General features: G+C 47.2%; 1 protein-coding gene across 1 annotated transcript; it reads left to right on the forward strand.

Moving 5' to 3' along the window:
- Positions 1–5961: 5961 nt before the first annotated feature.
- On the forward strand, positions 5962–24195 carry UTP14A (UTP14A small subunit processome component). Its single transcript, XM_004587688.4, has 15 exons — positions 5962–6073; positions 7023–7098; positions 8119–8189; positions 8610–8674; positions 9651–9793; positions 10042–10197; positions 14511–14630; positions 14729–14823; positions 15640–15763; positions 15849–15926; positions 16354–16750; positions 17970–18364; positions 20347–20540; positions 20665–20764; positions 23761–24195. The coding sequence occupies exons 1-15, from the start codon at positions 6048–6050 to the stop codon at positions 24031–24033; spliced, it is 2313 nt and encodes a 770-aa protein (XP_004587745.2). The 5' UTR covers positions 5962–6047; the 3' UTR covers positions 24034–24195.
- Positions 24196–27567: the final 3372 nt, after the last annotated feature.

A 27567-nucleotide genomic window follows, 5' to 3' on the forward strand; every position in this document is an offset into this window, starting at 1 on the left:
TATGTCAACATTATTCATACAGCCAAAAAGCATAAACAGCTCAAATGTCCATCAACCAATGAGTGGATAAATGAAATACAGCTATACATACAACAGAAGATTATTTAGCCATAAGGAATAAAATACCAATACTTGCTATAATATGTATGACTCTTCAAAGATGTGCTAACTGAAAGAAACCAATCACAAAATACTACATGATTTCATTCATATGAAATATCTAGAACAGACAAAACTATAGGGAGAGAACATAGGGGAGAGATTGCCTGGAGCTGGGAAAGAGATAGATTAATAGGGGATTGCAGTTGAAGGATACAAGATTTCTTTGAGATCCTGATAAAAATGTTCTAAAATTTGGGCCCAGCACAATGGCTCAGTGACTAGAGCTGAAAACGTGGAAGGACAGATGAACTTGGGTACTATGTGTACTATGTGACAAGGCTGCCAGGTATGAGAAATAAGATGGTTCAGGGCTCAGTACTGCCCATGGTGTCAGGGGTCTACCGGAGGTCATGGAACTTCTCCTCCGAAGGCACAGGGATGCTGCTGTGATTGCATTTACTGAAGAGCCCTGACGAAATGGGATCTTAGGAGGAGCGGGGTGGAAACACAGCAAGCTGACTCACTCCATCTCCCATCTCCTCCCTCCACTGCTCCTCATTCATTCCCTCTAAGGATTCTGACATTGTTCCACATCCTTGCCCTGGCCCCTGAGGCCTTGACACCTATTAAGATTATCACTTACTAACATCAAGAACTTATCCAAGTTTTTTTTTTTTTTAACAATAAATGATCTCAAGCCCAGCACAGTGGCCTGGTGACTAAATCCTCGCCTTGCTAGTGCCAGGATCCCATATGGGCTCCAGTTCTAATCCCAGCGACCCCGCTTCCCATCCAGCTCCCTACTTGCGGCTTGGGAAAGTAGTCGAGGATGGCCCAAAGTCTTGAGATCTTGCACCCATATGGGAGACCCAGAAGAGGCTCCTGGCTCCTGGTTTCCGATCAGCATAGCTCTGGCCATTGCAGTCACTTGGGGAGTGTATCATCCCACAGAAGATCTTCATGTCTATCTCTCCTCCTCTCTGTATATCTAACTTTCCAATACAAATAAACTAAATCTTTAAAAAAAAAAAAAACGGGCTGGGAGAGGGTCTGGTTAGAGTTATTGGGGGGGTCACCTTGACTAGGCCATGGCACCCACTGGTGTGATAGGCAGGCTGGAATGGACCACAGCATCCATCAATTCAAACTAGACTACAACACCCGTCAGTTCATTGAGAGATGGGGCTGGGGTAGAACTGACTAGACCACTGCAACCACCAGTATAAGTGATAGACCACACCTGACCCTTCACTGGCTGTTAAACACTAGAGTCGAGTCTGAGATCACCCCAGGTGAAGTTTCTTTGGGGGACTCCCCAAATAGATCAGTGGAATCAAACTCCAGCCACAGGGAAAATTATAAGATATGTGGTCCGACCTTGGAGTACATGTGTTGGGACTGGACCTCCTCAGTTGCTGACGCCTGCGCAGTTATAGACAGCATGCCAAGATGCACACAGGGGACCTGACAGCTCATCTAGGCCAATAGAGGATGTCAAATGTCTCATCAGAGAAAGGAAAGTAGAACAGGTTAAACAACTCGCCTGGTCAAGAGTTGCAGTAAGTATCTGGGTCTTTGGATACACTAAAGTGAACCTAGTCAGCCAACAGACCTTGGAAAGATTTTCCCAACCCCGAGCCCGGCACGGTGGCCTAGCACCTAAAGTCCTCGCCTCGTACGTGCCAGGAGACATGGAAGAAGTTCCTGGCTCCTAGCTTCAGATTGGCTCAGCTCCGGCCATTGCAGTCACTTGGAGAGTGAATCATCAGATGGAAGATCTTTCTCTCTGTCTCTCCTCCTCTCTGTATATCTGACTTTCCAATAAAAATAAATAAATCTGAAAAAAAAAAAAGATTTTCGGGCCCAGCGGCGTGGCCTAGCAGCTAAAGTCCTCGCCTTGAAAGCCCCGGGATCCCATATGGGCGCTGGTTCTAATCCTGGCAGCTCCACTTCCCATCCAGCTCCCTGCTTGTGGCCTGGGAAGGCAGATGAGGACGGCCCAATGCATTGGGACACTGCACCCGTGTGGGAGACCCGGAAGAGGTTCCAGGTTCCCAGCTTCGGACTGGCGCGCATCGGCCTGTTGTGGCTCACTTGGGGAGTGAATCATCAGACAGAAGATCTTCCTCTCTGTCTCTCCTCCTCTGTGTATATCTGGCTGTAATAAAATGAATAAATCTTTAAAAAAAAAAAAAAAGATTTTCCCAATCCTGTGCAAACAAATTATACAACATTTTGGAACTATCAAAACCACTCAAATAACACCCTCAGAAAATTTTTCCCCACAATGGGGTCTCTAAGGTGCCATCAAATGACCGTGGCCCATCCCTTGGTGCTACGTAGGGTGCTAAGTAATTTGGCAGCAAGGAGTGAGTCTCCCCTATTTACCCAATGCAGACACTAGAGGAAAAAAAATAATGGCTGAAACATTTGGATAGCTTTCTCCATACTTCAACCCTCTTCATCCTAATTGGAGACCCACATGAGTATGCATCTCTCTGAACTATGTAAACAATATATTTTTTTAAAGATTTATTTATTTTTATTACAAAGTCAGATATACAGAGAGGAGAGACAGAGAGGAAGATATGTAAACAATATTTAAAAGTAAAATGAGAAAATATTTTTTAAAATACACATAATATTGGGTTTATTTTTTTAAAAGATTTATTTTATTCTATTACAAAGCCAGATATACAGAGAGGAGGAGAGACAGAGAGGAAGATCTTCCATCCGATGTTTCACTCCCCAAGTGAGCCGCAACGGGCCAGTGCGCGCCGATCCGGAGCCAGGAACTTGGAACCTCTTCTGGGTCTCCCACGCGGGTGCAGGAACCCAAGGCTTTGGGCTGTCCTAAACTGCTTTCCCAGGCCACAAGCAGGGAGCTGGATGGGAAGTGGAGCTGCCAGGATTAGAACCAGCGCCCATATGGGATCCCGGGGTGCGTTCAAGGCGAGAACTTTAGCCGCTAGGCCACGCTGCCGGGCCCATAATATTGGGTTCCGGGTTCCTAGTTCCTGGCTTTGGATCGGCACGCACCGGCCCGTTGCAGCTCACTTGGGGAGTGAATCATCGGATGGAAGATCTTCCTCTCTGTCTCTCCTCCTCTCTGGATATCTGCCTTTGTAATGAAATGAATAAATCTTTAAAAAAAAAAAGCAAAATAAAATAAAACACTTAATTTCTAAAACCACACATAAATTATCATTATGCGTTACCTGAAAATGGATAGCATGCAACTATAAAGATTTTATTTTCTTAATTAGTTTAAAAATCATGTATTGAGTTCCTGTAATGCTCAAGGTCTAGCTTAAATTCTACATGGTACATTCAGAGTTATGAACTTACGGAAATATTCATTCTCCCCAGGAAGCAATTTTTGTGAAACATAGCTGGGCACTCTGGTACATAATCTTTTAGTTGTGGTCCATTTTCCCTTAGAGTAAAATTCTAATTGTACATGGCCCACAAAGCCTTAGATGACCCAAATCTTGTCTACCAATTACCTTTTATTCATTGTGTGTCTCAGCTCAATGATGTAGCCACTGTTCCATAATTTTACATTAGAGGAAAGTCAGGGGTAGTGGTGTGGTTAGAACTGAAAAGGGAGTTCCTGGGGGATCTGCCTCGAAGCCGTATTTGCATAGCAAACACGCTGTCTTTACTTAGATTAAGTAAAGATCAATAACAAATGTCAATGTTTTCTAAAATACTCTTATGCATACTTTGTATAAGATTAAGATAACATCATCTGACCATAAAAATATAATTTGGAAGACCTTGGGGGGAAGTGGAAGCAATTCAAAGAGGATGGAGAGATTGATGAAGACTAAAGAGTTTTTTGTTTTGTTTTTCGTTTTTTTCTTGATGGTGAGTATTCACTTGTATCTTTGAAGTAGGATGATATGGTCCACCTAACACAACTGTATGAGAGACACTAAATGTGGCAAGGCCAATAAAAAATGAATATATCATTATTCATATAGCTCACACTCTTTGATCAATGGATGACAGATGCTAGTCTATGGAATTGCCATTTATTCTACTATATGTATATTAATTCATGCAGCCCTTACAACTTTCCCGCATATTATCACCCTCATGTTAAAGATGAGAACACAAGGGAACTGAGTTTGACTTCTTCAAGAACCACGATGCTAGTAAATGACAGAGTGAACACTCAAACCCAGTCTAGTGCAAAACTAATACTGTATTTATTACGCTTTATAATACTCCCTTTTTAATATGAAAGTTGTAACAGCAAAAGCTCAAGCAGGGGGAAGTCTAAACTAACACAAGATCATTAATGATGGAAAAGCAGGAGATAAATAAGACTCAGAAAGTAAAAGTGACATTATGAGAGCTCTAAAGCATGAGGAAGAGGGAAAGCTCAATGGACTCTCAGACTTCTGACAGGAAGGCAGCTGAGGATCCAATCACAGAAGAAGGGCACAGTGGGTTAGGCTGCTGCCAATGCTAGCCTCTCACAGGAGGCAGGTACTGGTTCATTCAGCCATTTGGGAAGTGAATCAGCAAACAGAAGATTCTCTTTCTCTCTCTGTCTCAAATACATTCATATATATATATACACATATATATACATATATACATATACATACATATACATATATATACATTCATATATATATGCATATATATATATACACACACACATTTTTTTAACCAAAAACAACCACCCCAAGAAATGGAAGAACTTCCATGGCACCGACACAAATCATTGGTCACTTCAGACTGGATGAATGTGTGAGGCAAGCAGGACAGCTAGGAGACAATCCCAGCTGCTGGTAGAGAGCCCACTAGGTTTCGGTTCTGTTGTTAAACAGGTGCTGAAGGCGGGTTCATCTACGCAGGATACGTAAAATAAAGAGCGCTGAGAGCAGAATTTTGGGGAAGATCGTCACTTAGGGAATAAGCCCATTCAACATATTCAGGAGGCCGAAGGACAGCCATCCGGATGGTCACGAAGCTAAGACCCAGGAAACAGAGGTCCTGGGATCCCTGGATGGAGTTTCAATACAAAACTGTAACACAACTAAAAACTAAATTCTGAGAATCCAAGGGAAATACCTGCTTTTGTTGCCAATGTACCTCCAACACTTACAGTTTTGTCTTACGGTGCATAGTGGATGGTCAGAAACATTTCCTAAATGAATAAGGAAGCAACCTAGGTATCAACTACTAAAGATTAACAAGTATCTATTTAGCAACTTGGGGGAAGCGGCGGGAATCGGACCCACAGAAGGATCAGTAGAACGCTGGACCAACAACAAAATGGAAATGGGCTGAAAAAGATGTTTTCATGCCCTACCATTGCACTTTAAAATAAATAAATAAAAACTGAGAAGCTGGCGGCCAATGAGAAAGTGTAGCAACTGTCACACTCCATTCTTCCAATTTTAGTATATGTGCTGCCGAAGCGAGCACCACACTCCATTCCTGAACGGTATTTTGCGGAGCGGGAAAAGAGGGGAGTTATTCCTTTTCAGATGAGAGGAAATGATTATTCATTCACCCTCCTCTCTGAAACTCCGCAAAACGCCGGCCGCAAGGAAGACTCGCCATAGCCGGCAGTCATGCAGGCCGCTGCCGCCCACTGAGACGGGCGCTGCAGGCTCACCTTTTGGATTAGGAAAGGACGAAGAATACTTGAACTGGTACGCCCTAAATTCACCCACGAAGGGCCGGGAGGCCGGGGGCGGGATGAGGCAAGCCCCACCCGCCGCGCCGCCGCCAGCCGCCCAGGTTCCCGCAGGCCACCCCGCCCTCACGCCCGGCCGCTGGTGTCTCCCATTCGCTTCGCGCTATGCGGAAGTGACATCACTTGTCGCAGGCGATTGGCGGAAACTAAAATAGCTTGCGGCCGGCACGGAAATCGTCTCCCTTTCGACTTCCGCTCTCCCATGTGAGCGAGGCAGGTTGCTGAGATGAGCGCGATCCGGCATGCAAAGAGGTGAGGGGTTGAAAAGGATGGATGGGGATATCTGAGTCTCGTTGAGGGCCAGATTCCCCGGCATTTAGAAACGGGCCGCCGGCTTTCAACAGGTGGCGGTTGCTTCCCCTCCTAATACTTTGCCACTGGTTCACACTTGGGTTTCCAACTCTTTAAATTCTGCGTGTAGTTGCCTCCTGAGCCTTTCAGTGGCATCCCTGGAAGTACTGATGTGGGTTCTGCCTATACTGTTTACTGTGTTGCCTTGTCACGTGACTATTTTCTGCCTCTGCCGGGCCTTCTTGAACAATCTCGGCACAGGCCGGACAGTACCTTCTAAACTTTCCTGATATTGGAAACATTTCCTAATCATAGTCTTCCTACATGTAGTTAGCGCTCCGATATTTAGTTACCCTCCCCCACCCCCAGGAAACTAAAAGTAGTCCTTTTGCTAGTGTTTGCCTGCTCAGTACCGATTAGAGTTAACAAATAGACTCTGCGCTGCCTCTAGCGCGAAGCACCTGCTCCACGGGAAATGGCACTTCACTACTTTTGGCTAATTCTGCGTTTTTCCATTCCTAGGAACAAATTAACAGAATCCACTTTTGACAAAAACCCACATCTCTCAAGCTGTCTGTTTTGTTAGATGATTGTCAAGGACCCAGCATCAGTGGCTTTGGCCGGCTTACCAAGGACCTGCTGTCGTTACAGCATCCCACAGGTCCATTGGAAATGCAGGGCCAGCCCTGGAAGAGTGCTGGATCCCCTCTTCCATGCAGCTCTTTATGGATGTCACGAACCACTAGCTCAGTTCTTGGAGATATCGGATGACTTCTAAGTTTAATGGCTTGACACAGTTCCAAAGTCAGTTATGACACTTCCACAGGATACGAGTATGCATGTCTTACTAGAGATTATTTTTGAAAGAGTGATTTCAAATGATGATATTTTCTGTTGCCTCCTTTACCAGCCTTCTGGCTTTAGACCAACGGGAAGAACTAGTGGATTTACCGAAAGACTGCCCGTTGAGCGCCAGTGAAGACGAGGTGGGTGACAGCTGCTCAACTGTCCTCAAAAGCGAGGATACACTGCACATTCTTAGAAAGGATTGCAGTGGGAACATTCCCTATATATTTGCTTAATCTCAAATTCCAGTTCATTAGAACTTCATGTTAAGTGCTGTGTAAGTTTGGAGACTGTGTAAGTTACAATCACTGTCCTGTCTGCTTTCATTTATGAGCCCCAAATACATGTTCTTTTTTTTTTTTTTTTTTAAGATTTATTATTATTGGAAAGCCGGATATACACAGAGGAGGAGAGACAGAGAGGAAGATCTTCCGTCCGATGTTTCATTCCCCAAGTGAGCACAACGGCTGGTGCTGTGCTGATCAGAAGCCGGGAACCAGGAACCTCTTCTGGGTCTCCCACGCAGGTGCAGGGTCCCAAGGCTGTGGGCCATCCTCCACTGCTTTCCCAGGCCACAAGCAGGGAGCTGGATAGGAAGTGGAGCTGCCAGGATTAGAACCGGCGCCCACATGGGATCCCGGGGCGTTCACGGCGAGGACTTTAGCTGCTAGGCCATGCCGCCGGGCCCCAAATACATGTTCTTATAAGATCTCTCAGGTATGGATTTTGGTGGAGTTACTTAACAACGCTACTTAAATATGTATGTCTATATATGCTTTAATAATGGTGGGGGGTTGCTTTTTTTCCCTAGGAAAAGACACCTTAGTGACTGGCTGTAACTTATATGTGTCAGTATTTTGGTGTCAAGCTATACAACCACATTCTGTAGAGAAACATCAACTTTTTTTTCTTCTCAAAACAAGTTAAGACAAGCGAATGACTTTAGTTCCCAAGTTGCTAAGGATCCATGTCGCTTCTTATGGGGGAGTTTGGATTTTGAAGTTCTTTGAAACAAGATGCCTCATTCAAGATACCTGTCTGGTTCCTCAGTTCTCTACTGACCAAAGGAATGAAAAGTTTAACATGGCCCCCATTTTCCACATTGTTTCTCCCCCTACCCTCCATCAACATTCTGACAGTTTTCCCTTTTCTGTGTCTAGGCGGAGACTGATGGAGAGAGAAAACACCAAAAGCTTCTGGAAGCTATCAGTTCCCTCGATGGAAAGAATAGGTAACAATTTGCCTTGTTTGAGCAGGTTCCGGTTAGCTGATTCCATGCAACTGCTTTGCAACTTCATTCAATGCCTAATGTAAAGATCGAACAGTGCCTGGAACATAGAAAGCATTATGTAATTGCTAGCTATTATTCTTCGTGCCATTATTTGTGTCAGACCTTCAATTATTTGGATACTAAGTTAAATGTGTTTTCCACTATACTTCATTATCTTGTTTTAGATGGTTAAATATGCATAAAGAAAAAGAGTCAAGGGTTAGATTACCAAATCCAGGTTAGGAACAGATTTCCTGGTTGCTTTGGAGTAAAACTTGCACCTACAAAGCAAGACTTATTTAAAGAGAGAAGTGTTTGGTCCTCCGACACACACCCCATAAAATCAATCCATTCCTATTAAATTCTTTTGCCTAATTTCAGGCGGAAATTGGCTGAGAGGTCTGAGGCTAGTCTGAAGGTGTCAGAGTTCAACGTCAGTTGTGAAGGTAAGTTTTACAAAGAAAAATATCTAACCAAGTTGCCCAGCTAAAGTCCCTGCCTTGCTTGCACCAGGATCCCATATGGCCCCGGATTCATATCCCCGACTATTCCACTTCCCATCCAGCTCGCTGCTTGTGGCCTGGGAAAGCAGTAGAGGACAGCCCAAAGCTTTGGGACCCTGCACTTGCATGGGAGACCCAGAAGAGGTTGCGGGCTCCTGTCTTTGAATGGGCTCAGCTCCAGCCATTGAGGCCATTTGGGGAATAAACCGGCTGATGGAGGATCTTTCTTTCTGTCTCCTTCGCTCTGTGGATATGATTTTCCAATAAAAATGAATACATCTTGGAAAAAAAGCAGAAAACTATCTAAAATAGAGCCTATGGAGCTCCAAAAGCTTAGTGGTCACCTCACTACCCTCCAGCTCCCCCTCTCCCAGAATGATATAGTCAAGTGACTGAGTAGCTACTTTAGATTGGTTGTTCATGAGAGGTCTTTGAAGAAAACAAACTTGTAGCTGAGATGTGAAAGATAAGAGAAGTCTCAAAGTTGAGGGAAAACATTGCAGTCAAGAGAACAGCTAGTGTGACAGTTTTAACTTATAATGTATATAGGTTAAATATATGTATAGATGTAAATTGAACAATGTAGGAATTTTATACCATTGAAATATTCACAGAATTGAGAACTTGATACTTACTGGGCTCAGGAAGAAACAGGTAAGGATGTTTGATGACTAGAAAGGTGGCTTGTGTGACTAGAGCATAGTGGAAAGTGGGGAGTGATGTGAAGGTGGAAAGCCACTCAGGGACCAGGTTCCATAGGGCTGTGTCCTTTACCTTTGTAGGCGATTTTTCAGCAAGTTCATGGTGCTGATTTGCATGGTGACCCCCTGAGGAATGAATTCCCAAGGGGTTTGTTAGTTTTTTGTTGTTTGTTTTGTTTCACTTCTCAGTCTAACCAGAAGGTTTGGCCTTTATACAGGAACAGGTGAAAAGTTAGTCCTTTCAGATCTGCTCGGGCCTGTCAAAGCTTCATCCTCATTGGCCACTGTGAAAAAGCAACTGAACAGAGTCAAATCAAAAAAGACTCTGGAATTACCTCTTAACAAAGAAGAGGTTGAACGGGTAAGTCACTGAGAAAGTGGTTCCCTGTTGGGAAGAAACGGAGTTGACAAGAAAAGATGGGGTTAATCTAAAAAGAAGTTAAAATTTGTTTGACCACAGGCAAGATTAAAAATGGCAGCCCCAAGAGGGTAAGCCAGAGCCATTGTCCAGCATCCTGATTCTTGGGGCTAGAAAACAACATTACCTCCTACTTTCTTGTTACTCTGTTGGATTTGATACATAATCTCACGGGACTTTGCCTGCTTCAGATCCACAGAGAAGTGGCATTCAATAAAACCTCCCAAGTCCTCTCCAAATGGGATCCTATTGTTCAGAAGAACCGCCAAGCAAAGCAACTGGTGTTTCCCCTGGAGAAGGAGCAGGCAGTCTTTGCTCCCATTGAGCATGTGCTAGGCGGCTGGAAGGTGAGTACAGCGAAATGAAACTGAACTTTGGAAAGTCATGTTGTGCAATGTGCAGATTTCACAGCCAACAGTTGATGTGATTGGACAGATGAAACCTAACTCTCCCACCTTATGTCACCTTAGTTTAGCCAACAGAAAGAGAAGTGGGCAGTAGCAGAGCACTTGCTTGTAGTACATAAGACTTGGTTATATTTTTGCATTAAAACAGCTGTCAGTGTAAATGACCAATTCTGATCCTAGGGAAAGTAAAATAAATGTTGTTAGCCAAGTTAGCTAAAACTCAAGTATCTGCTGATAATGGGGATAAATATTTCTGATGATTTTTTTGAAAGTCACTACCATTCTCTTTCTAGAATGCTTCCTTTTCTACATGAAAAAAGATTAGTTTTAAAGTGCGGCTGCAGGGTAAAGAGAGACTTTAGAAAAAAAATCAGAGATATTCGGGTATGCGAGATTCAAAAATAAAAAAAAGTATAGAAAATACCTAGTAACAAATCTGATTGCCCCCATGCCCTGGCCCATCTACTGATTTTTAGCCTATACTTAAACCAGAAGTAATTACTTTGCTAAGATTTTCACTGTGGTTGTTAAAGTTTTATTTATGTCTTCATGGTTACTTCCATTTTAGTTGCAAAAATGGTAGTATCTGTACCTTGCTTTTTCCAAATGACACTAATCTGGGAAATAGCAAAATGCCAGTTTGGTTATGAAGGAAGAAATGGCAGGGGAGGAAGAGGTTACAATAATTCTGGTCCAACCTCTTCAGGACAGAGTGGGGCCCAAATGCTATGTGTTGAATGCACTGTGCCATTCGTTTCATTCTAAAATTACATCAGTGTGGCACACAGATAGAGTACTTAGTTCAAGGGGTGATATTTAGCTAGCAACTCCTTCCTTATAGCTTGGAGTGAAAAGTCCCAAAGACTAGTAGATACTAGAGTTTCTGGGATTTTATTTATTTATTTATTTTGATCATAAAAATCTGTACTAATTTCCCAAGATTTCACTATAGCTGAGAAGAATTAAATGAACTTATGCATGAGTAAGCATTTGTAAACTACAAAGTACTCGAAGTAAGGTTCTTCACACTTTCCCATGCTGATAGGCTCCACTAGTATTTGACTGAACTCATCATCAGCTAGGAGGGTGGGAGGATTCTGCTGCTATAAAGTGCTGCCACATTCCCCTACTGGAGATTGGAAATTAACAACACTAGCATTTAGAGGCTATGAAAAAAAAAAAAAAAAAGATAGTGAGGAAGCCTCTTTTCTAACCCAGGGTGTGAAACCTGGTTTATTAAAAGTGGAGTTAGGTTTTAAAGTTTTTCCAAAATGCAGTAAATCTTGTCATTATCAAATGGGGGGAAATGCGCTTTGGAAAGAGCTGGTGTTGTCTACTCTCATCTTCCCCTCCTTCTTTCAAACTGCAATCCCATATTTCATATGACCAACAAATATCACCTAGGTCTTCCACATATGCACCTTGAATTTTAGCACAATCCGAAGGAAGTTCTGCGCTTCCTTTCTCCAGTCTCCCAAAACATGCAGCACCACATCACCACCTTCATTCTGTAACTCTGAGTGGTATAAATCCCCGCCCCGTTACCCAGGCTGAAAGCTTGTCATCTGGTTCCTGTTTATCCCCTTGACTGTCCCCCCTCCCCAGCCCATACAGCTGGCTAGTCCTATCAATTCTGTCTCTGTAATAGCTCTGCGAACCCTGGTTTCTCTTTGCATTTTCGTTGTCACTCTCCTGGTAGAGCGCCTCATCGCCTTTCATTTGGAAACTTGACATCTGTCCTCAACAATATCACCAGGTCTTTCTTTCTAAAACAGAAAACTGATTGCCACTCTGCTGCTTAACATCTCTCCAAGGCTCTCTCTCACCTGTAGAATAAAAACGAAAGTACTTTGCTTTTTAGCTACCCTGGACAACACATTGCTCTTTGACCTACCACTCATTTCCCTATAGCTGGTTTCCCCTTATGCTCATTTCTTGGTTTCAGCTGTTTTCATCCTGACAGAATTGTACTTAGGCCTTAAAAGGCTAATTCAAAAAACATACTGCTTTCCCCCAAGCCTAGCTTACCTCCTAATGAGAATTAATGGTTCCTTCGCCTATGATTGATGACCACTGTAGAATGATGCTTAGCCTATTGTGTGATGTTGCTAGTGGCGTTTGGGTTTGTTTGTTTTTGGCTCCGAGAGGCTGTAAGCTCTATGAGGACAGGAACTATCCTAATTATGTATTCATGGCACGCCACACGAGTGCTGAGAATGGAGCTGCAATCAATAAGTGTGAATTGAATTGCAGATTACAACATTGTATTATAAATCACTTTGTAGCCTGTGACCGATCACTGCTGAAAATACTAAAACTGGAAGAACATGCACTTTTATTATGCAGGAGAATGTGTTTATGGCTAAATCAATAGCACTGTGTGGCATGATGATGTGTGTTGATGTGTTTGTCCAGATATTTGCAAAGTTGATAGTGACCATGATGTGTGTGGCTATTGGAGAAAACCACACATAATATGTGTGCAGTTTGCAATTGGCCTTGTTGACTGGTGCCGTCTTTGTTCCTTGCTAGAGTGGACCATGGCATGATTATTTTAGTTGGCCTCACAATTTCAGTTCAAGATGCAATCGGGGTCTTTTGTTGACATGTGAAATAGCTGGTATAGAATTCATGCATTTCATATGGATAGACTCTAGCTTGCTGCAAAAATTAACTGGGAACTGAGGAGTCAGAGCCAAAGGTACAAAATGAGTTAGGTTTGAACTATCCAGAAACAGGTCATGAAAGTCAATTATTTTTTAAAGTTAGTTTCGTACACAGTATCCTTTTGTACTCAGGAAGTTAAAATACAGACCCTTGCCATCAAGTAATTGTAGACTATGCCTAGGTTGTCATGTTTTTCTCATTTCCTTTCATCAATAATTCATGATATCCAAAGACATAAATGTACCAGTTGGCTGTGGTTAGAAACAGGTCGAGGTTCTCTGAGCTGTTATGTAGATACACTTCCCAGTTATACAGTCATTGCCAAATGATGCTTAAGATCCAACCTTTCGGGCCCGGCGGCGTGGCCTAGCAGCTGAAGTCCTCGCCTTGAATGCCCCGGGATCCCATATGGGCACCGGTTCTAATCCCGGCAGCTCCACTTCCCATCCAGCTCCCTGCTTGTGGCCTGGGAAAGCAGTGGAGGATGGCCCAAAGCCTTGGGACCCTGCACCCGTGTGGGAGACCCAGAAGAGGTTCCTGGTTCCCGGCTTCTGATCGGCACAGCACCAGCCATTGCGCTCACTTGGGGAGTGAATCATTGGGCGGAAGATCTTCCTCTCTGTCTCTCCTCTCTGTATATCTGACTTTGTAATAAAAAAATAAATAAATCTTAAAAAAAAAGATCCAACCTTTCCCCCCACCCCTTCCCTCTGGAAATATTCTTTTGCTTATTTGAGAGACAGGGAGCTTCCATCCACTGGTTGATTCCCCAAATGCTCACAGTAGTCAGGGATGGAGTGGAACCAGTCTGGGAAGCAGGTCACAGTTCAGGTCTCCCATTGGGTGAGGAAGCCTAATTACCCCAGTCATCACTACTGCCTCCCAGCATCTGCATCTGCTGAGAAGAGGAACCGGGCACTGAAGCCAAGATTGAACCCAGACACTTCCATAAGGGTCGTGAGCTTCTTAATATTAGTAGCCTAAGCACCAGTTCCTTGTGAACAGCCCCTGTATTGTTAAGTATATTTGAGGCGCACATTTGCCTTATAACTGGGAATCCCAGACTGTTATAATGAAGACAGTTTCTGAGTGGGCATTTAGGCTGGTGGTTCCAAACAGGAGCACTTGGAGTGGATTCCCAGTTCTGCTCCTGACTCCAGCTTATTGCCAGTACAGGTGCTGTGAAGCATCAGTGATGGCTCAACTGGGTTCCTGCCACCCATATGGGAGAACTGGATTATGTTGCTGGTTCCCAGTTTTAGCCCTCAACGGCATCCCACTTAGATGCTTGAGAGAATGGATTTCGGTTTTGTACATATTGGGAACCTGAACACAGAGTAATACCACTGAACACTGAGTAATACCAAAGAATATTGAATCCCTTTCCTGAAGTTTCTTAAACCAGAATAAAATGAGGTTTTATTTAACAAGCAAACCTAGAACATGTTTCTCTTGCTGTAACCAGCAAGTCAGATCCGGTTAGTGATTATAGTTATAAAGCCACCAATTAGCCAGATGTAGGACTGTTAAAGAGAGAGAACTGGAAGAACATGGCCTAAGATTTCCCCTACTCTTACCTCCTTAAGGCAAGAACCCCCCTGGAGCAGGAAGTCTTTAACCTCCTCCATAAGAACAAGCAGCCAGTGACTGACCCTTTGCTGACTCCTGTGGAAAAGGCCTCTCTGAAAGCCATGAGCCTGGAAGAGGTAAGTGTCATGGGCCCCTTGACCGGCACAGGCCTGCTGAGTTCTTCCCAGTGTCTGCCCTTGGGCCCAGTGTCACCGTGAGTGCCGTTTGCTTACAGGCTAAGATGCGCCGCGCAGAGCTTCAGAGGGCCCGGGCTCTGCAGTCCTACTATGAGGCCAAAGCACGAAGAGAGAAGAAAATCAAAAGCAAAAAGTAAGGCGTGCCAATAAGCTGCTGTACTGTGGCTGATCCTGAGAGAGCCTTTGTTGGCTTTGGTGGTGATTGAGTTCATGTGGAAGTGATCCCAACTGACACTTTTGCCTATAGCTGCGCCTTTCATTTTGGGTTTTGCTTTTTTTTCCCCCTAATTGATTGATTTGACAAAGTGGGAGGGAGGGGCAGGGAGAGCTCCTACATCCATTGGTTCAACTTCCAGATGGCTACATCAGCCAGGGTTGAGCCAGGTTAAAGCCAGGAGCTTCATCTCTGTCCTGCGTAGGTGCAGGGGCCCAAGGACTTGGGACATCTCCCACTGCTCCCAGGCCATTAGCAAGGATCTAGATGGGAAGTGAACAGCCAGAACTCAAACCAGTAGTCCTATGGGATGCTGACATCACAGACTGCGGCTGTACCTATTACACTGCAATAGCGGCCCCCTACTATTCTTGTTTTCTTTTCTCTCCAAGTTCTGCATCCAGCAGCTGTTGAGGCCAGTAGGACTTTTTGCCTGGTTTTCTTATTGTTTGTTTGGTTGGTTGATTTTGTTTAGTTTTGCCTCTTTGAAACTTAATATGCTTCTCCCTTGAGCTCTGCATGGGTGTGCCCCTGGGGACTCTAGGGAGCAACAGTCCCGCCAGCCCACTAAGCTGCCAACCCCTTGGCCTCCCCCTAGTCAGCTAGCTTTGTGAGATCCAGTCTGTCCCTTGCATGTAAGGAAACCCCTTGGGTAGTATGAGCACTTGCCTCCGTGGTATCAGTGCTGCAGCTCAGTCTCCACATGCTTCCCTCCTCGCCCTCTGCCTTCTGCAGGTATCATAAGATTTTGAGGAAAGGAAAGGCCAAGAACGCCCTCAAAGACTTTGAGCACCTGCGGAAGGTTAATCCACTTGCTGCACTGGTAGAACTGGAGAAAATGGAAAGGGCCAGAATGATGGTGAGCTTGCTCCTTGTCCCTGCCCCCTCTGAAGCTACTTGCCCTGGAAGGCACGGAGGAGGTCACAGTGCTCCTTTCTTTTCAGGAGCGAATGAGCTTAAAGCACCAGAACAGTGGCAAATGGGCCAAGTCAAAGGCAATCATGGCCAAGTACGACCTGGAGGTAAGGCAACAGAAGAGCGACACTGGAGGAAAGAATGGGATATTGGTCCCGAAGGATGCCAGAAGCAGCAGGGTTAGAGAAGTCATGAGGCTGGATGTAGAACCAGAAAAACTAAAACAGCATCGGACAAATCCATAAGGCAGAGAAGAAAATGAACAGGAACAGCATTGAAGGCCAAGTCCAGTAAGGGGGGAGGATTCTTTTTAATCCTTGGTCACATTGATTCCTTAGGAACCCAAAAAAAAAAAAAAGGTCTTCCTTTTTATTCCATTTATTCCATGGCATTGGCACAGTGGTGTGTGTACAGTGTAAGCAGGAAATACTTAATAAGGCCAGTTGAGGGGAGGCAGCTTTTAAAAATAGACTCGGGAAAGGTGTTATTGTGGTCGCTAATGATACAGCTCCGTGCTGTGACTCCTTTCGCCAGGCTCGCCAGGCTATGCAGGAGCAGTTAGCCAAGAACAAAGAATTGACGCAGAAACTGCAGGCATCCTCCATGAGCGAGGAGGAGGAGGAGGGCGGGGCCACCGAAGAAGGGGAAGAACTTGTCCCTGATGCAGTGAATGAAGTCCAAACCAATGCAGACGGACCAAACCCCTGGATGCTCAGGGCCCGCACCAGTGACCCTACAGGAACTGTAATCCAGAAGGACCCTGACGAGCAGCCAGAACCCATGGCCCCTGAGATGACTGGAAGCGAGGAGGATGAAAAGCCAGTGCCAGAGGAAGAAGCTTTGTTGAAAGAGTTTGCAGAAAGGCGATCTCTTAGGAAAAGAGCTGAGCTCACCCAAGATGCTGTGCCAGGGGACAGTCGGGAACCTCAAGGTGAGCTGGGATGCGACCAGGAGAGCTTAGTGATACCCACGCTCTGTGAGAGACAGAGCTCACTGCCCACCCCCACCTGCTGCACAGGGGTAGCTGTTAGAGTCTGGGGATTTGTCCCTAAAGAGTAATTACGCTCATAATAAGCATTTTTCTTTAACAAGCAGCCCCTCTGTACATGTACTATGTTCAGACCCATTTTCTACTCTTTCCGAAGCTTACCATCTTCAGAAAGACCTAACTGGATAGCTTTAAAGGTTGGGGAGGGGGCTATGATTAGAATTCCTGGGACTGACAGATCATAGAACTATGTGTCTGGCAGAGTGGCAGATCTCAAAAACTGCTGACCTATAGGCTCGCCTAGGTGGACTGTGAGATGATATGAAACGTCTTCAACTCAACTGGAAGTTTTCACTTTGTAAAGTCGGGGAGCCACCCTGAGCCCCTTCCTGGTCTGCACAGCAGGGGCTCTACAATTAGGAATTGTTGCATAACCAGCGTGCTGTGTTAGAATTGCGAGCGCACGCTCAGAAACTGTGTGCATTAGCTTCTCCACCCCATCTTCAGGAGACCCAAGACCACAATGTGAGGGATCCTTAAGCTTCAGCAGAGTTGGCCTGCCACATTCAGAAATCACCCAGCCACCTGGCTGTCCTCAAGTGCAATGTGATTTCACATAGGTGCCAGGGGGTATTGATGACAGTGAAGGTCTGTCTTTACATGGCAAAGAAGTGTTTTGAGAACTGTTGTTCAGAAGGTACTAGTTCTTAGTAACATATTTATAAGTAATAAACCATGGATTACAAGGAAGTGCATATAAAGGGCACCTCTTAAAAATGACTTTCTCTTTTCAGATTTGGGACTTAGCTGGCAGGGGAGGGGTTCTTCCCAAACAGGATATGGCATGCAGAAAAATTAAGCCACAATCCTGAGTATTCCATGTGCCATTGGCAGAGCTGGGAACAGGCCCCAAGGAGTCTGCCTCCCAACATCCTGCTTTGCATTGCTAAATTCCATTGCCTGCTCCCTAACAGATGGCCAGTAGTGAGCTCTCCAGGAGACCCAGCCTATAGAATTGTCTCTTCCCCCTTCATCTTTATTAGAGTGGCTAAAAGAGCACTTAGCACCCAGTGGGTGTGCAACAAGTACTCATCAACAGGGCACAATCCACACCCCCTTTTCTGATAGTTTCTTCATCTCCACCCTTCCCCCACCCCCCCAGATTCCAATACCCAGGAGGTGCTGTCTGAATTGAGGACACTATCTCAGAAATTCAACAAGGACAACCATCGAGCCAAGAAGCAAAAAGTAAGCTCGGTGGGCACTGCTGTCCAGGCCAAGAGAGAGGAGGCGGCCCCAGCTCCAGAAGAGGAGGAACCTCTGTTGCTGCAGAGACCAGAAAGAGTACAGACACTAGAAGAGCTGGACGACCTAGGCAAAAGAGGGGACCTCCCGCAGCAGGAGCCACCCAGACCCACGGCTCAAGGGCAGAGGGCAAGGAGCTCTGATGCCCCTACAGGAAAGAAAAAGAAGGAACAAATGATCGATCTACAGAACCTCCTAACCACAAAGTCGCCCTCTGTGAAGTCGTTGGCTGTTCCCACGATACAGGAGCTGGTGAGCAAAGACAGGGTCCTAGATCCAGAACTGCTGCGCGAAGGGTCCTTTTGCCACAAGGGAAAGTTCATGCAGCTGGTTTTCCCCAGGGATATATGTCAGCAGTTATGAGGCCTGAGGGAGTCTACAACCAGGTTAGGTCCAGTGACGGCTATAATGTGAAGGTGCTTTAAAATGTTCAGAAAATGAAGAGTTCAATTTTGGTCTAACAAAGACTTGGAGCATGTTAAACTGCTGCCTCTTAAGCTAGCATCCCATAGGGGTACAGGTTTAAGTCTCAGCTGCAGTACTTCTGATCCAGCTCCCCACTAATGCACCTGGAAAAGCAGCTCATGCTTTCCTGTTTCGTATGTGTGTGTGTTTCTCTTTATCTGTAACTCTGCCTTTCAAATAAAATTATTAGGGGGAAAAAAGTTTTGAAATCCATGCATACAGGAGCCTTCAGATAGCCTATGCAAAATGCATATTAGGAAAAAATGGTTTATAGTTTCAGAACATTTTGCACCAAATTAAACATCTGTGAATTCTATTTTTTCATATTTTTTTTTACAGAGATTCATTCACTCATTATTATTTGAAAGGCAGATTTACAGAAAAAGAGACAGAGGGAGATCTTCAATCCGCTGGTTCACTCCCCAGATGACTGCAATAGCCAGAGCTGGGCTATCCCAAAGCCAGGAGTCTGGAGCTTCTTCAACATCTCCCATATGCTACAGGGGCCTAAGGATTTGATCCATCTTTAGCTGCTTTCCTAGGCCATAAGCAGGTAGTTAGATCAGAAGTGAAGCACCCAGGACTTGAACAACACCCATATGGGATGCTCGCACTGCAGGTGGAAGTTTAAGCTACTACACCATGGTGCCAGCCCCTTCATGAATTTTTGCAACTACTCTCATAGATCCAGATACGTGGGTACCTCCAAGATCCCCCACATCCTAAAACCCTGAGCCTCCAAAACTTGCCTTGAAGACTCCAGCTGCCTTCAGGGGAAGGGAGTCAAAGCTGTGAGCAGCTCCCAGGGAGGGCCACTTGGAAGTGAATACTGAGCTATTCCTGAAGTTCCCTTGGTTCGGTGAGATCTCACATGGTCCTGCACTCCCTCACTTACATGACTGAAACTGTTAGAGCTAAGTGGTGCCTATCTCTCTCTTTAGGGACATGAGCTAGGGGAAGCATCCACTCAGACCAGGCTACCTGGAGCTCAGGCTAGCAACACAGATCCTCTGCCTTTCAGCTTCCTTACTGAAAAGTTAAAGCTGGGTCATACTGAATGGCCGTTGTGGCACAGTGGGTTAGACCATCTTATAGGATACCCACATCCCATCTCCAGGTGCCTAAGATCAAAATCCACCTCTGCTTCCTTTTCCAACTTCCTACTAATGAACTTGGGGGACAGCAGATGATGACTTAAGTTCTTGGGTTCCTACCACCCACATGGGATATTTGGATAGAATTACTGGCTGGCTACTGATGTGGACATCTGAGGAGTAAACCAGTGAATGGAAGAGTTCTGTGTGTAAGAGAGAGAGAGTGCCTGACTCTTGCCTTTCAAGTAAATAGCTTTAAAAATTAAAGTGTTTCATGATATCAAGCTAGGGATAGTTTTCTCTAGAGCAGGAGTGAGAAAAGTCATGCCCGCAGGCCTTATAAGGCCTACAAAATCATTTGGGCTGGTCCTGCCAAGGCAACCACAGGTGGGACTTGAAATTCAGTAAATCTATAGCAGGATTATTTTAAATTGATAACTTTGTATGGCCCATGAATTACGTTCTAAATATGCAAATGGCCCTTGGCAGAAGAAAGGTTCCCCACCCCTGCCCTAGTGAGAAGAAAATTAGAGCATGATTGACTACTAATTGGTTTGTAGTTAAAAGATCATTGTTCAGCATTTTCCCCTAGGGGGCGCTAAAATGTCACAAGCCAAAAAATTCAAGAGTTCTTGCCATGAAGCTGCAGGTAGTTCACTCTTCGTTTCTTCTCAGGAAGATGAAAAGGAGCGAGACCAAAAGCAGATAATCAAGGAAGCTTTTGCTGGGGATGATGTCATCAGAGACTTCTTGAGAGAAAAGAGGGAAGCTGTGGAGGCCAGTAAGCCAAAGGATGTGGACCTGACCCTGCCGGGCTGGGGCGAGTGGGGTGGAGTGGGCCTGAAGCCCAGTGCCAAGAAAAGACGCCGGTAAGAATGAGGAAGCCTGTCAGCAGGCCACCAGGCCATGTTCTCCCAGCTCACCCTTGAGAGCCCTCCCAGCCCTTCTGACTCCAGTCCGTAATGCTGCTTGTCCTGTTGTTTTATTTCCCAGGTTTCTGATTAAAGCCCCCGAGGGGCCTCCACGAAAGGACAAGAATTTGCCCAATGTGATTATCAATGAGAAGCGCAATATCCATGTCGCAGCTCATCAGGTGGGGTTAGAGAACTCTCCAGCTGCCCACTCACTTTGCTGCCCAGCTGTCTTGCTCCAGGGGAATGTTCTAGTGATCTAGTGATCGCTGCTCCAGAGGGATTTAGTGATCGCTGCTCCAGAGGGATGTGTGATCTTTTTTTTTTAATATTTATTTATTTGACAATCTTGACATAATTAAGGTAAAAAGGTTCAAGCACTACAGGAAGATGGGCAAGACAACTAGTTCCGTATTGTTTCCTTAATATATCTGATGTAAAAGGGGATTTTAAGGGAGAAGCCCCACCCAGTCTCCCACCCACCCCAGGTCCCAGATGTGGGGCATGCTCCGAGGGTCTTGCTCAAGTGGTTTTGATAGTTCAGCAGTTCTGAATTGCTGCCACTCTCACCACTCCAAGCATGATGAGGTCGTTGGAGAATCCACTGATTGACATAGTCCATCATAGGGTCTCTGTTTGCCCAGTATTTTCACTGCCAACATATAGCTGAGGTGGTTGATTGACTTGTTCTGTTTTCTGTCTTTTGATGGTTAGAGTTCTGAGTCCAGAAGCTCAATTGGGGGATCCCTAAAGAAACTTTGTCTGAGGTGTTCCCAGACTAGATTCTTGTATGTACTAGCAAGCACAGGGCCCGGCACAGTCCATCACCCCGATCAGCTGGTGGTTGCAAATGCTGGGTTGGTTCTGTTTCCATTCCTGTCTTCCACTGGAACCAATGGGTGTTGCAGTCCAGCCTGGTTCTGCCCAGCACATACTCGGCCCTCACATAAACCAGTGGGAGCTGCAGCCTAGTTGGAGCGACCCACAATAACCCCCACCAGGCCCGCCCCCTACCCTGGTTTGCCAGTATGTGTAGCAGACTAGTCCAGTCTGTCCCACAAGGGGGATGTGTGATCTTTACCGCAGAGTTCAATCTGCTGTTTTCCCTGCCTGTGAGATTGGTAATTCCCGAGAGACTGTACATTGCAGTGACTGGCTGGGAAGGCGACTTATATTTACAAGCAGCATCCTGGCAAGTCTGCATTTTGCACTGTGCTACCCAGCCAAGAATGACCATCCCACAGGCTTGGTGCTCAAACAAAGGCTTAAGGCTTAAGAAAAAGTGGTACTTAAGGGGTGAAAATTCGTAACTAGGAAAATTCGTAAGAGAAGAAACTTGGAGCAGAATCATGCTCATCAAGATGTACCGGCAGCTGCGATGTACAGTCAAGTTAGAGTACAGGCAAAATGTCAGGAGAAACTTTGTAACAATCAAGAGAGAAAATGGGCAGGCCTGGGGGGTGGGAGCATGTCAGGGGACTCAAAAGAGACAGGCCTGGGCGACCTTCATGTCCTCTTCAGTTCCGAGATCTGTCCCCAGCCAGAACAATGTTGAAATGAGCCAACGTTTTCCCTCCTGAAAAAAACTACAGGTAGTGAAAATACACATTTCAGTGATACTCTAATTTGATCTATTTTGTGGGCCAATCTGCAGAAATTGATTTGTAACCACGGTAATCCCAATTGAAGGTCATTAAGTAGAAAATAGGCAGTTGAGTGGGCAGTTACAGGATGCGGGAGGGGCAGAGGGTGCTGGGACAGCCCGGGGTTCCAGGTGATGAGTAGGGTGGGAACTGCCATGTAAAGGCCACCTTCCCCTTCCTGGGGTCTTACCCTGTTTGTTTCTAATGCAATCATAACAAACTGATTGACAAGCTCCCAAGAGACTCCCTTGATTTTCTTCATCTTATTAATAAGCTATATACCGTAGGATCCAACATACAATAGAGTGCTTCATGGTGTGGGGGGAGAAGCGTTTTTCTGAGACAGTATTCTTTACTCTCTCTCTCTGTCTCTCTCTGCCCCGTCCCCCCACCATGGATGACATACGCAGCTCTAACCATTTAATCGAATGGGCCATTCCCTCAACTGAAAGAACATCTGCTTCCTTCAGGACCAGCAAATAGCATGGCCACAGCTGCCCTCCAAACACTGCCTTTTATTTTTCTACTTGTTTGCTTTTTTTTTTTCTTTGGGCCATTAGGGGAGTGCTACTTAAGCATCTGAAGATAGCATTATGCTGGAGTAGAGAGTAGTAGCACCAGGCAAGGAAACAGGAGGCCTTGGTTCTGATTCTGCTACTGGTTCTGCCATGCTGCTCCTCATTAACTTAAGCAGATCACTCCCATCTTGAGCCCAAACCTTGGATCCAAGAGAGACCCTTGCCATTTATCTAGAGTCTTCGGCTCCACATTCTGTGATACCGAAAGAGGATAAAACTAATAAGCACAATAACCCAGTAGAGTTTATGATGCAGCAGCATGTCTTTGGGATCCTTAAGACATGAATTCTGTGGCCGGAGTTGTGCCACAGAGGGTTGAGCCATTGTCTAAGGCCCAGCCGTTCCACTTCTGATCTAGCTCCCTGCTAATGTGAAGACAGCAGAAAATGGCTCTACTACATGGGAGACCTGGATCAATTTCCAGGTTCCTGGCATTGGCCTGGACCAGCATTGAGTATTGTAGGAAGTGAATCAGTGGATAGATCTCTCAGTCTCTTCCTCCCTCCCTCCCTTTCTCCCTCTCTTAACTCTGCCTTTCAAATTAGAGATGAGTCCCATGTATTCATGAGAGGAGAGAAAGGGATTGGGAGCTTGAAGGGGGTAGATATAAACTCACAGAGATACACGGTGCCCGGGTATCCCTTCCAGTCAAGGCATTAGCTAGGAGAGCCCACTTGGAGGCAGTAGCCTTGGACTGGCTGTGGTTAGACATGTGTGGATCGTCTGTCCCTTCATTGTTGGGTCAGTCTCAGAGTCCTCATTCAACTCTGCTGTTCTCAGATGACCTCAGGCAGATTGGGACCTCAGGTGACGTGGGAGCCCTAACTCTTGGCAGCTTCACCCCATCACGATCTCCCTGTAAACCGGCCTATGCCCATCCTATGAGCTGCTGTTAAAGGAAACAGCTACCCCCTGGGCCTGGCTCCTACCAATTCACTTCTTCCTTCCGTTTTGCAGGTGCATGTGCTTCCATATCCCTTTACCCATCATCAGCAGTTTGAAAGGACCATCCAGACCCCTATAGGATCCACATGGAACACCCAGAGGGCCTTCCAGAAACTGACCGCTCCCAAGATTGTCACGAAGCCAGGCCATATCATTAAGCCCATAAAAGCGGAGGATGTGGGCTACCGCTCTTCCCCAAGGTCAGACCTCTCTGTCATGCAGAACAATCCCAAACGACTGTCTACAAGTCAGAGAAAACAGTTGCAGAATACCTCTGCAGACTAAATGGCCAGAAGAGTGACATCTTGGTACCCGGGACACATAGCCCTGACCATTCCTCCTGTCTCCACTGCTGCAAGATCCACTTCCTAACTGGCTCCACACAGTGGATGTGGCTAAATCACATTTTAGAAATAAAGGTGTTTTTATCTACTTAAGCCGAGAGTATGCTGTGTTGTCTCGCAGTTGAATACATGTCTTTTTCAAAGCCGCACACCTTTGAATGCACCTTCCTTGTATTTCTCTGGAGGCATTTGTCGGGGAACCTGATTTCCTGGAGTTGACCTCGATTGGAGTGTAGAAAATGTGTATGATCTTAAATCCATCACAGGTAAGATACAGTTTGCCACAACTGGCCATTTGGAGAGTTGGAAATAGTGACACACCGATGCGTGTTCTAACCTGAAGCTTAGAGCAGGATGTACAAAGAAAACCACTGCATTCTGCCCTAGAGTGATCCAGGACCAGGACAGTGCTGCCACTGGCCCTGTCCCCAGGTGTGCAGCCGCCTTCACTTTGCATGCCCAAAGCCCCCAACTTGTACAGTTTGCTGTCCTGAGCATCCAGCACTTCCTCTCTTGTAACAGGACAGGTTTTACCCCTCCTTTCACAGAATGAGGGTCATGTGACTTCAGAAACACCTGTTTCCTTCCCTTCCCAACTCCAGACTAACTCTTCATCACTGATTACAACTAGTCTATCCAGGGTTACCCTGCCCTGTGATGCTTCACTCTGGGAAACCTGCCTGTCTGGGTGGCAAATACCTGCCAAGAGTTCCTAATGAGGAATCCTCTCAGATTCCACAGCATGTGCCGCTTCTGTACCTTGCCTCGTGTGTCAGGTGTCCAGACACTCCCCAGCCTTTATAGACAAGCAGGCTAATTCTCCCATGGTCCAGGCTTCTCAGAACATAATGAAAGTTACAGACCACACCCAGAAAACTGCATAGGCATGTGCACTGTTTCAGTTTCAGGAGCTCTCGAGACATTGGGAATTCGTGCCCACAAACTTCGTCCTACACAGTCCAATGGTCCTCAGCCAAGCAAAGTAGCTAGCCCCAATACCTTTATCTTCTGGGAAAATATCAGTAGAGAAAGATACACCCAATGCTACACATTAGCCACTAAGTGGGGACTAACACTACCTCTGAAGGCAAAGTCACATGATAAATTGCGAGTTTCTCAGTGGTACATGTGGCCCTTACAATTGCTTATCCTGTTGGGTAACAACCTGGGACTTCGGAGGAAAGAGCATGTTGGACAGTGTTCAATACCTAAAGGCTGCTTCAAAGTTCTCTCTTTGGTTGTGATTAGCCACAATGCACTTGCCGGCTGACACTGGCCACCGCTGGTGGGGACTGGAGAATGCCCCTGCCTCCACTTAGACTACAAGATTGTCCTTCGTTCTAGAGCACAAAGCTGCCACCTCTGTCCCTCCCCACCCCGTAAACTAGAGCACCTAATCAAGTGCCCCCGGCAAATGTCCAATCCCTGTCTATTATGCCGGGACCAGCTCGATGCACCCCTGCAAACCACCCAAGCCCCCAAACGGATTCGATTGTTGTTTCGTGGGGCTTTTTTTTTTTCTTCCTGCGAACCTCCGAAGTGTTCTCCCTTCCCATTGGCTAAAGCTGCCCCTTGACGCCACCCTGGCCTTGCTCGCTGATTGGTCCGTTCTGGATGTGCCCAAGCCTTTTTCCCAGGGTGTGGCGCGCCCCCCTTCCCCGCCCCAACAGGGTTCTGACCCCTGGCGCCTCCCTTCCTTCCCCCCCAACTCCCCTCTCTTTCCAAATGGTACCTCCCTGGCTCAGCTTCCCCCCCACACACACACCCGGGTCCAGGCCGCTGCCCTCAGGGCCCCCGGACGGGGCGGGGCACGCTGGGGACGGGCAGAGGGCGGCGGTGGCGCCTTCCTGCCTAGCGCCAGGCCGCCCCCGCCACCCTTCTCCGGCCCTCGTAAGGCCCACTTCCCTTCCTCCCCAGTGGACAGTTTGCATGCTGCCTGCTTCGGGTGCCCCGTCCCGTCGGTGCACAGCCCCCCGTCTTGGGCTTTTCACTCATCCCCGAACAGCGGCGTTCAATCTCCGCTCCCAGCGCGGCACACACGCCCATCCGCCTCCACCCTCAGGGTCCCGCAGCATTTCCTTTGCCCGGGTCGCTGCACCCTACCCCTCCCGCAGCCGCCGGAGCCCCGGCCATCCGCAGGACCAGCAACCCTCGTACTGCACACCCCCCCCCCAACTCTGTGCGGTCGCTCCCTCGCAGCTTCCAACCTCCTCCCGCTCGCTCCGCGGCCAGCTTGATGGAGCCCTCCCGCCCCTCTTTTTCAGCACCCCGTGCTCCCTTCTTATGTTGTCCCTCACGTCCCCCGGCCAGCCGTCACCCCCTACCCCGAACGCCCCGCCCCTCCCTTGCTCGCCGACGCCCCGCCCCCCCGGCCCGTCCTTTTGTCTCCTCTTTGGTCTCTAAGTGCCCCGCCCCTCCCTCGCGCCCGCCCTAGCTCCCCTGACCGCTGGCTCTTATCTGCCCCGGGTCTGGCGCCCCGCCCCCGGCCGCGCCCCACCGGCCCCCTCCCGCCCGCCACCCCGGCTCCGCCCTCCGCGCTCCGCCCGCCGCCCCGCCGCGGCTCTGGCCGGCCCGCCCGCCCGCCGGGATCGCTCCTTCCCGGGCCGCCGGGAGACTCGCGCTCCCGCGCGCTCTCCCCGGACACGCACTCCCTCCGCCCCGCCGCGTTCACTTGCTCGCTCGCTCGCTCGCTCACCCGTGCGCCCAGGCCCTGCAGCGGCGGCCCAGCTCAGGGCACAGCGCAGCCAGTCTAAGCGTCCCGCGCGAGCGTGGACACCGTCCTGGGCGGCCCGCAAGGCCAGGGAGCGCGAAACCCGGACAGGATCGTCCGTCCCCCAAGACGACTTTACCCCGAGCCTGCTCCCCGGCTCCCACTTCAAACGTGCTTCCTAACGCGACGCTGGACGTTCGCTGTAATCTGGACGATGCTGCCGGACTATCCCTAAAATGCCCTCAGGGACAGTGGAGGTGCCCTTTACCGCGGCCCTCTAGGCCCCGGTAGATAGGTGGCAGAGCCGGCGACAGGGCCCGGCCACCCAGGGAGAGAGGACGGACGACTGCCCAGCGCCTCACCGCCCGCCACCGCAGCCCCTCAGGCCAGGTTCCCCGCCTCAGCACCTGCCCCACAGGGACATTGTCTCCTTCCCCTTTGTATGAGGCCCACTGGTGGGGCACTTGGACCTAAGCCGGGACTGACCGACAAGTACACAGAAAACCCAGCCACACATCATAATACACTTTTAAAATGTCTATTCAGCGATGCCTAAATTGGCTATGTTCCCTTGCCTACGGAAGGGAGGGGGCAGCCCCCAAGACCTCAGCCAGGCTTACCTGATGCCCTGACCACACTGGAAGCTCTCTGAACGGTGGGGGAGGGGGAGAGGACTTCAGTGGGTCCCTTGTGATTGGCAGACAAGTGAAAGTAGTTAACTGCCCCCCTTTGGGGTCTGTGTCATCGTGTGACTTAAGGTTGTAA

Source organism: Ochotona princeps, chromosome X (assembly GCF_030435755.1).
Source record: "Ochotona princeps isolate mOchPri1 chromosome X, mOchPri1.hap1, whole genome shotgun sequence".
Classification (NCBI taxonomy): domain Eukaryota; kingdom Metazoa; phylum Chordata; class Mammalia; order Lagomorpha; family Ochotonidae; genus Ochotona; species Ochotona princeps.

Bases quoted from the DNA above. Each gene is read 5' to 3' on its own strand.
- UTP14A (XM_004587688.4), top strand. From the start codon at position 6,048: ATGAGCGCGATCCGGCATGCAAAGAG. The intron at 6,074-7,022 runs GTGAGGGGTTGA...CTCCTTTACCAG, and splicing joins GCGATCCGGCATGCAAAGAG to CCTTCTGGCTTTAGACCAAC. The intron at 15,927-16,353 runs GTAAGGCAACAG...TCCTTTCGCCAG, and splicing joins TGGCCAAGTACGACCTGGAG to GCTCGCCAGGCTATGCAGGA.